The following is a 10,729-nucleotide window of genomic DNA, read 5'->3' as shown; positions in this document are numbered from 1 at the left end:
AGGTACTGAATGTAACTCACAACACAGAATACTGTTACCAACTGAACTTAGAAACGAATGTTACAAATGTGAATGTACACTCGCGAGCAAAAGTATGGAATCAGCCTACTTGTACCGAGCGATCGTAAGAACTAAATGACTAATAGAAGATAAATAAAAATGGTACCATTTTAAAGGTTATACTTTAAATTGATACTATAGATCAGGGTTTCCCAATTTTTTTTTTTGCCAAGGAACCCTAACTGATTATACTTTTCCTAGCGGAACCCCCGTACTACTCCGCCCGCACGCCCTGCCCCTCCCTTGTGCGTAAACAAGTCGGTGCGAGCGAACAACGTCGGTCACGAAACGTGGGATAATATTTTTTACGGAACCCTTGCGGCCTTTCCACGGAACCCCAGGGTTCCGCGGACCACCTTTCGGGAACCGCTGCTATAGGTACATACATAGTCATTCAGTTCTTAAGATGGCTTAGAACACAACGAGGTGATTCCATACTTACATCATAGGTTAGGTCTAGCGTTAACTAAATCAGTGCCTGAGGCATGGAAGCGCCACGGGAGGGTGACGTCAATCGTCAGCGAGACGTATTTTTGCTTCAGACACAGAATAGTAATAAGTACTACGTACAGGTTTACTTCGCGAAGGTATTTAAAAAAATGTATGCTCAATGTCATTAACAATATGGTGTAATTTAGCCTGTCTCAAGAGTCAAGCACCATTTTGTTGACAAACGTCAGTGATCGGCACTGCGCCGGCTGACTTCGGTAAAATGATGTGACGTGAGGTGCCAAACTGCGGAAAATGGCGGAAGAAATACATGATTTAGCATGAATTATCATGAATAATATTAACTACATATTTACCTCTCAGTGTCTTGAGGCAACTTAAAAAAGTACATTCTGCGTTTTTATTATTATTTAGGCAGTTAAATACTGCACAGTATTTAGAACACCATTTTCTTTATTTTCTTCCATCATACACAAGAATACGCGTGCGTGAGTCAATGTTCGCTCGTATGTGAGGCCTTGTCGAATAGTATCCTGTAGGTGGGCCATCGTGCGTGTTTTGTTTTCGATGTAAACTCGCTGAGATGAACAGGCCTGCTTCAGATTTATATGCTCTGTCACGTCATAATATGTCAATGTCAACCCTCCCGTGCTGCTCTCATACCTCATACACTGAATCAGATATACAAGTTTAATTTTCAATGTACGGATGACAGCACATCAAGCTAGTCTAAACACAGTGGTGTGTTTGGTACTTTGGAAGGCGGAAGCATCAAGCTACCACGAAATAACAATGTCTCCAATCGATTCTAACCCCTATATTAATAAATATAAACTCGCTAATTCATGAATACGTACCTGGTGATCGTACGTTTATTAAAAAAACAGTATGTACATATGAAATATCTAAAGCTGTTAAAACTATAATCTTCTCTCTTACTTTAAAAGCTAATTTATCAAATAATTGTAAACATGTATCAAAAAGGGTGCACCAACGAATGTTTCTGCTTAGCAAAAAATGCGTACAAACCAATACTACGATATAAAAATATAATATAGTATATCTCTTTCTAAAAAATAACATGTAAAGTTGCCCGTCCATTTTTCACTATGATATAGTTTTAGCAATATGTTAAATACAGTATGTACTCCTAAATGACAAAAAAAGATATATTAATAAAATAAATTATGATTATTGGTTTAAATATGCTAAAATTACCACCTTCCTACTTATAGCATATTAATCATGCGAAATCAAGCTTATGTGGAATCCATAAGATTCATTTTGCATTGGTCGTTGGGGCTGATTTGAATGTACTATTTTAACATCTACAATATTCAGTATTATAATATTTATAACTGTGTAAACATGATAATATTCAATGAAAAGTTGAAACGTAATTTTCAGCACCATAATAAAAACATTTCCTACCATGTTATTACAATATTGTATAGTCCATGCCAATAGACAAAATCAATCTCTCCCGAACATTGATACTGAATTGTCTATGCCCCTAGTGACGCGCTCAAACTTGTCTTTGATTGCACAGTGAAATAATCTACATACCACTGACTGAGACAGTATAATTCATCTGCTTATTGATGATGATGAGTCTATTGACACAGGCTATAAAATATCCAATATTATGCGTATTAACACATGTAAATTCCACAAACTGTACTGTACCGTATAGGGTACACTGCACTGGTATTTTTAAGTTAAATCTCGTAGTCTATGGTAGACTAAACACTGTTTATCCATTTCGAAGTTACAGTATTATTACGCTTAACTAATTTTAGAAAATATCAAACAAAAATACAAATTAGTATTTGGTTTTTACACTTCTTATTCTTTACACATCTTAGTTAGACTTTTAATAAATCAAGATATTTTTTTAAGAAAGAAGAGAAATGTGATATTAAAGTTATAGGTTTTCTTGATGATTCTCCGATATTATTTCAATTTCTTAAAAATCAAACCACTTTTATTTTTACCGTCAGAACTTTGAAAAAATTGACAGCTCACCCGATAAATTTACGAAGAGCTGCCTATGGATCCTGCTACCAGGCTTTTATGACGTTCACTAATTTTAGTACCTGGGCGACCGAGAACTTTAAGACTTAAAAAAACTGTTTAAACGTATTTCGGGGTTAACTACTGGGTTTAAATAAATTAAATTAAATAATTATCCATTCATAGAATTCCTTAGATTTGATCGAGAACGCGCCGTTACTTATTATAATATTGTTCTTGTACAGTTAATAACATACATTTATGTAAATTGTACATACTTTTACATTTTAGTACATTCAAATTTTTTAATTATTTTTTTTGTAACTTATTCAAACGTATTTTCAAATAAAATGATCTTGTACTTCACATTGCAATGAGGCAAACATCAAAATGTATTTTATGCTTTAGACTAATTAATTTAATCAACAAAAACGGAATAGTTTTTAATATGACCAAACTCTATGTACTCGGAAGTTGAAGAAATAACAATAAGATTATAAAATCATGCCTATTTGGTGTTAATTACAGTTTGAATATGGCACCACTTATAAGTGCTAGAAACGAAAACATAGCAACAATCGCTTTATAAAATAAAATAATGTATAATCTATTTTACACGACCTATTTGCGCAGCTTGTCATCAACAAGAAATAAGAAGAACTAAACTTAGGATAACTTAGGAAAAAGAAAATAAAAATAAATACCTTATCACATAATATTAAGACGAAAAAAAAGATAGAAAAATACGAACTCTGATAATATCTTTGCAGAACGAACAGTGATCGAAAAAAAAACAAGAATTTATTTGTTTTTTTGGAGCCTTGTTCATTTCAAAGATTTAAAACAAAACTTAAAAAACTAAAATAAATATTGTGATAAATATTACGATCGGGAATATGATACTGACTGAATAACCTTGGTACCTATCTTATTCCCGAATTAGAGCGGAATTCATTCATTCAACCTTTGAAAGGTTGCCTTGATTCAAAAACGTAATCATTTACAATACATTCAGTTTTACAAAGAAGTTAGGAATGTTTAATTCCTTAATTTCCAAAAATTATTGCTAAAAACGGTTACTTATGTCAACTGTAGTTACAGATTATTGAAACATTATAAAAAAACATCCTCAGGCAAACATAACCCTGTCGTATTGCAGTAATTTGTGATGGTTCTAATATCAAATTCAGTCAAAACTCGACTCAACATTGTTTATTCACTTCACAATTTTTATTTATGCATAACAAGGCAGGTATTTGACCACAATCGCACCTGACGTTAAGTGGGATGCAGTCCAGGATGGTACATATCTGCCCTGTAAGTGCCTATTCACTCTCGCCTTGAAAAGGCCCGGATTATAGTCTTCGGGAAAGACAGCAGCAGGCAGCGAATTCCAGTCCCTAGCTGTTTTAGATTTCATAGTTTTGTCCGTAACTTGATATTAGCATACAAAGTCGAATTTTACATTTTCTTGAGACAATAAACTGAATTATCTTCAAAATGTTGTACGCCCATATTCACAAACGATGCTGCTTAAGTGAAGCAGCAAATCGAACGCACAGCGTTAATTAGAGTTCTGTTATTGGTTCGTGTGTCACTCTGTGCGTCCACGCGCACTGTGAGACCTCATGGTAATGTTTGTGAATACGGGCGTTAGTCTACAAATCAAGGCAGCCTCACCAACAGTTCTGCTTCCTCCTGTTACAAAATCGTGCAGTTTTTCTTCTTGTGACTCCTCTCCGCTTTGATGTTTATCCTCTCCGCTTCCTGGAACCGTCTCACGAGGCGGACCAGCTCATGGAAAGCCTGGGAAAGTGATAAATATATTTTTTACTAATTTATTTATTGATAATTTCTTGACGAAATAATAAGTGCAATAAAGTGCCAGATTGTGCTATTGGGAGAAGCTTACGATTAGTAGTGGACTATAATATAATGTATTGACTGAAATGATGATGATTATTATCCATAGATACCTACTAATGTTATAATTCAGATAAAGTTACTTTCGCAATTAATTCGCAAGTATTAATTATGCAGTATGGATTATTTATACAGCATTATTGGTGGGTATCGAAAAATATTATTTAATTTTTCTCAAAAGAAGAACATTTCGATCTTCCCAAAAATTCACCTTTTCGTACAAATTCAACGAAATAAAGACGAAACCTTGTAGAAATCACAAATATTGAGCTGTTCCCACTTACTTGGTCGACGTTCATGCGTGCTTTCGCACTGCACTCTATGTACGGAACTTTGAGCTGTCGCGACAGCGCCTGCGCCTCTTCTAGCGACACCTGTCGGACGAAAAGGAAAACTAATTAGTATAAATATTTTGCTGAAGGTCACCTATACTGTGGCAAAATGGTGCAACATTTTACTTTAACTTTAACAAACGTCAAAAATCTGTCAAACTCCATAAAAAAACTATTACTATTATTTACAGTTTAAGTAAGTTGAGCCTTAGATACTATTGAAAACGAAAGTCAAAGAATATCGCAGACATGCACAAAATGAGGGTTTTCGCGTTTGAAAAATCCGCCAGATGGCAATACGTAGACTACCAGGTCCAATTGCTGCATGATTGGTTATTTTTGACATGACATTGACAGATATGTCAAAATCCACCAATCACTCAGCAGTCAGACCCCACATCCACGTCCCGCCATCTAGCGGATCTTTCATACGCGAAAACCCTCATTACGACACAGGACAAATTTAGTCATAATAAAATTATTATGAATCGTAAACAAGTGATTCAACTTATTACGTATTTTGCTGGTCAAAACATTATAAATACACTTTTTCCTTCCCCACAAATACGTCATTGCCAATCAACAGACTATGGACTTAATGTAATTGACGATGATAATGGTTTATAGTAAACAGATAATGAGTAATTCCCATTCATAAATTAGTAAAAGCCTTTTTTGGTTTCACAACTTGAATTGAAATGAAGTTTAATAACATCCTGTTTACTTCGCTTTAAAATACCTACAAATTTGATACAATCATTAATTAATTATAAGAAAAATAAAGTAGTTTTCTTCAGCACCATGAATATTGTAAACACCATACAATGTAGGTACTGATTAGAGATGAAACGGATATCCGGTAACTATCCGGTAGGCCGGATATCCGGCCTAAATTTACTATCCGGCCGGATACCGGATAGTAACTCACTATCCAGCCGGATACCGGATAGTAACTCACTATCCGGCCGGATACCGGATATTAAAAAAACTACGACAATTCCCTATTAATAAAATGAAATACATTAATCTTTGAGGTAAACATCAATAAAATCCCAACTAATATTATAAATGCGAAAGTAACTCTGTCTGTCTGTCTGTCTGTCTGTCTGTCTGTTACGCTTTCCCGCTTAAACCTCGCAACCGATTTTGATGAAATTTGGCATAGAGATAGTTTGAGTCCCGGGAAAGAACATAGGATAGTTTTTATCCCGGTTTTTGAAACAGGGACGCGCGCGATAAAGTTTTTCTGTGACAGACAAAATTCCACGCGGGCGAAGCCGCGGGCGGAAAGCTAGTGGATTATAATAATGACCACAGCCCATCAGCCCACAAGATGTAAAACATATCGCCCCCCAAAAGATACTGCACTTCCTAATGGATGCAGGACTCGGAGGCGAACTGTAAGGAAAACAGCGGCGATCACAATAGATCGATAACGGTCGCAGTGATACTAGGACTTTATTGAACTAGAATAGCCGCTCAACACAAATAAAATAAAAATAATAATAATGACGGCTTTTATTTAAAGTTCAAAAAAGCCATATTATGGCCTTTAATAAAATAATTTATTTTTCTGGGCTATTCACTCTAATGACGAATACATAAATCTATACTTATAATAAATCTATAGAAACAAAACTACACGACGGATTTTAACGAAACTTGGTACAATTATCCTTCATACTCCTGGGCAGGTTATAGTATACTTAGGAATTCCCACGGGACGGGATTTAGCGGGAAAATCCTTTTGTATGAAAAATCTAAACCGCTTAAGTTAGACGCTTGAAATTTGGCATGCAGGTATCTTAGTAAACTTAAAGCTTAGTTACAACAGGATATTGCAAAATTCTTACAGGAATGGGAATTAGCGGGAAAAAACATTTATATGAAAAATCTAAACCGCTTAAGTTAGACGCTTGAAATTTGGCATGCAGGTACCTTAGTAAACTTAAAGCTTAGTTACAACAGGATATTGCAAAATTCCCACGGGAACGGGAGTTAGCGGGAAAAAACATTTGTATAAAAAAATCTATACCGTGGATTACCGCGTAAGATAGATGAAGGACGTAAAACGGGATCCACGCGTACGAAGTCGCGGGCGGCCGCTAGTAGTAAATATATGTTAAGTCGAAATATTGCCAAATAAAATAGGCGATCTTTTTTCACTGATGGTCTGATGGTCATGATGATGCAGTTCAGTCATATTACGCAGCAAGTAAACTAATTTAATTTTCGCTATTCAATTACATAGTCACGATGGCAACCGAAATCGCCCGAATTGATCTGCCCCGTAGACAAGTGGCAAAATCTGTCATTCTATTCGGACTGATTCGATTTTCGAAAAGTGTGACTAGTTTAGACCCACTGATCGCGTTCGAAGCACCTGTGCGGCGCTAAACTCGTCACGACATGCAACGAGACAATGGGCCAACTATCCGGCCGCCGGATATTCGGCTATCCGGCCTAGCAGCTGGCCGGATATCCGGTATCCGGTATCCGGCCAAACAACTATCCGTTTCATCTCTAGTACTGATCTAATTTAAAAATAAATAAATTTCAACAACTTAATCTACGTACCACTCGTTGCATTTCCAAATCAGCTTTATTCCCGACCATCAGCATGGGGAATTCATCTCGATCCTTAACACGTAGGATCTGTTTGTGGAACTTGTACAACTCGTCGAAGCTGGCGTGGTCGGCCACTGAGAAGACGAGCAAGAAACCTTCGCCCGACCTCATGTACTGTTCACGCATCGCACTAAACTCTTCTTGGCCCGCTGTGTCCAGAACTGAAAAAGTTTTCAAGGCATACTTTTATATTATCAATGGTTGTAAGGGAGAATAGATGGATATTTGTTACTCCATAATGCAAAAACTACTGTACAGATTTCACATACATTAGGATATCACATTATGCTATAAATTAAGTCGGCTATTTTTTTTTAACCAGAATACACAAAGAAAAGTTACAGCACAAGCTAATATTTTAGTATTTGAGAAAAGTTATATCCAATTACACCATATTTTAAGCTTAAAGATTTAGGTGTAATTTTGTAGATAGGTAAAATTTTGATTTTCCTTGAAACTTAGATTTGACTTTAGATGGGTATAATTTTTTTTTTTTTTTTTTTTTTTTTTTTAAAAAGATTATTACCAATTTGTATTGCCCAAATTACTAATAGTCCCATTAGCCCCTCGTGGTAAGCTAAATAAGCTTGTGTTACGAGTGGGCTCACCACAATAGTCGAGCGGCGGTGGGATTCGAACCCGCGTTCCTCGTATCTCGAGTCGGCCACACCGACCCCTTCACCGTTCGGCTATCGTGGTTATAATACTAGGTAGGTACCTAGTATGCAACTGATGACTAAACATTAAAGACTTATGAAGGCCAGTAATTGAAGAAACAGAAGGTTTGCTTGATTAAATCAACAAACTGCAGTTTCAAGAGTGCAGAGCAGATTTAAAATGACTAGTTTAACAACAGAATAGTTAACAGGATGCCCCGACCTTGACACATTTAAGACCTATTTTGCAAAGACCTTGCATATACTAGGTAAATCATTGACGACCTTAAGCATTCATGTGGGCTTAGAAGTATGAAGCTACTCACTGTCCAGTTTTGCTGGTATATCATCAATGACACACTGCTTTGTATAGCTGTCTTCAATAGTAGGGTCATAGTCAGTCACAAAATAACTCTGAAACAGAATTTCAGGCATTAGAACACCAGGTGCTGATCACGGTGGGCGGCGGCGCCTCCGTACCCACAGACCTTGACATTAAAACATCTTAGAACACTATTTTTAAATATGAACAAACACTTCTTTACTAAACTGCATTCTCTAGTAATCTACAACAATCAAATCATGTCAACCAATGGAAATGGACTAGAAATCCTTAATTTAATCTAACATATGATCCGTAGGCGTATCTTTACTAGAATAAAGAGATAAATACCTGAATAAATTGTATTGTAATTGCACTTTTTCCAACACCACCACCGCCTACTACCACAAGTTTGTACGTTTGTGCTTGGTTCGGTCTGTCTCCCGGTCGCGACATTTTCGTATTATGCAAAAATAATTAGGAGAACTAATTTAGGTACAAAAATAGTCCAATTTCTTTCAATTTTACGATCAGTCAACACTTCGATGATTCAATCATCAAGTAGAAAGTGGGACAGAAATATTTGAAATCGTGGGTGCGAAAGAGAAATCCTATTTCCGTTCCATTTCATATAACTACTTGACGTTTATGAACAATGTTTTATGTTTATTTAGTTAATAATTTTTTAATTAAATATATTCAATTAATGTTAAATAAAAATATGATGTTTTAATTTTTAAAAGTAATTTTTACTATCAAAATTTTTGGGTAGATCTTTATCAAGAGATTTTTGAGATTTTAATTTATACTTCTTTTAAACAGCGTGAATAGGATCGTATTTGTCAGGATAATATGTTAGAGTCCGAAACTTATAGTATTATGAAAGAAAAATAACCGACTAGACTACGAGCTCCTTAGTGACCTTAATAAGTAAATAAAGCCAATAAACGAAAAAAACATTAAATTTATTTAATAAATATACTTAAGTTTGGATTCAATGACATTCATCTGCCAATATATGTAGGTATAAAGCTGAAAATGATTTTGTGTAAAATTTTCAAAACTTTTCAAAGCTGTTTTCGGACTAGGATGCAGACGCTGTCACTTGTTTGTCACTGTCAAAGTTGTCAAAAAATAAACGGACTCGAAGACCGCGGCACGGTTTTGTTTTCGATAAAAAAGTACAGTTTTAGCCGTTGTAATATCATAGTATTGATTATAAAACTTATGGTGCTAACTCATATATAAGGGAAATGTTTTCTACGAGCTCCCAGAGAAAATTTTGGACATTTGGTGACGAAAATGAGTTGGTGTGTCTTCGTGAGAAACACAATCTACAGTACATTTTAAAACATGGGGCTCACATAGATGAATATCAGCGGTACAATTTCTTCCTCACTCCAGACGAAGAGAGGTGGCTCTTGAAGCAATACGAGCTCCATCTCAGGGATTTCTGTAAAAGGTTCACCCCTCCAATGCCAAAAGGCGTAGTTGGTACAGCTTTTCATTACTTCAAGCGCTTTTACCTGTACAACTCTTCCATGGACTATCACCCTAAAGAAATTCTAGCGACATGTGTTTATTTAGCCTGCAAAGTGGAAGAATTTAATGTGTCTATTGGGCAGTTCGTAGCAAACATAAAGGGTGACAGAGAGAAGGCTTCAGACATTATTTTGAACAATGAGTTACTGCTAATGCAACAACTGAACTATCATTTGACAATACATAACCCATTCAGGCCCGTGGAAGGCTTCCTCATTGACATCAAGACACGCTGCACCTTATCAAACCCTGAACGCTTACGAGGCGGTATTGACGAGTTTCTCGAAAAGGTATTTCTGACTGATGCATGCCTGTTGTATGCGCCATCTCAAATTGCATTGGCGGCTGTGCTCCATGCAGCGAGTAAAGAGCAAGAAAACTTGGACAGTTACGTCACAGAGATGTTATTTAGAGATGCTGGATCAGATAAATTAGCAATTTTAATCGAAGCTGTACGTAAAATACGTTCCATGGTGAAGATGGTGGAGAGTCCAGCGAGGGAGCGTGTTAGAATAATCGAGAAGAAGTTAGATAGATGTCGCAACCAGGAGAACAATCCGGACAGTGAAATATACAAAAGGAGAATGAAGGAAGCCTTGGACGAAGATGACCTCCCATACACTTCGTCAAACAACAGAATGTCGTTGGACACTAGTGGGATATCTCAAGTATCGTCTTAAAATTAGTGTAAGGAACTTGTAACATTTATATGACATAATAAATAGACTATATTTTCATACTATGTGTTTATTTATTTTAACTTTCTTAGTATCTATTAATTAACAACTTCTTTTAATTATCTT

General features: G+C 35.9%; 2 protein-coding genes across 2 annotated transcripts; one reads left to right on the top strand and one right to left on the bottom strand.

The window, feature by feature from the left end:
* Positions 1 to 62: 62 nt before the first annotated feature.
* On the bottom strand, positions 63 to 8,958 carry LOC135081669 (ras-like protein 2). The gene is made up of 5 exons (XM_063976436.1): positions 8,736 to 8,958; positions 8,389 to 8,476; positions 7,356 to 7,567; positions 4,731 to 4,820; positions 63 to 4,329 (listed from the first exon to the last, which is right to left on the bottom strand). Exons 1-5 carry the CDS (start codon positions 8,838 to 8,840, stop codon positions 4,225 to 4,227), a joined length of 600 nt encoding a protein of 199 aa, XP_063832506.1. The 5' UTR covers positions 8,841 to 8,958; the 3' UTR covers positions 63 to 4,224.
* A 533-nt stretch (positions 8,959 to 9,491) lies between these two features.
* Positions 9,492 to 10,665, top strand: LOC135081684 (cyclin-H). The gene has a single exon (XM_063976472.1). It carries the CDS (start codon positions 9,638 to 9,640, stop codon positions 10,604 to 10,606), a length of 969 nt encoding a protein of 322 aa, XP_063832542.1. The 5' UTR covers positions 9,492 to 9,637; the 3' UTR covers positions 10,607 to 10,665.
* The last annotated feature ends 64 nt before the right edge of the window (positions 10,666 to 10,729 follow it).

Source organism: Ostrinia nubilalis, chromosome 20 (assembly GCF_963855985.1).
Source record: "Ostrinia nubilalis chromosome 20, ilOstNubi1.1, whole genome shotgun sequence".
NCBI lineage: Eukaryota > Metazoa > Arthropoda > Insecta > Lepidoptera > Crambidae > Ostrinia > Ostrinia nubilalis.
This window is presented reverse-complemented; position numbering and strand designations above follow the sequence as displayed.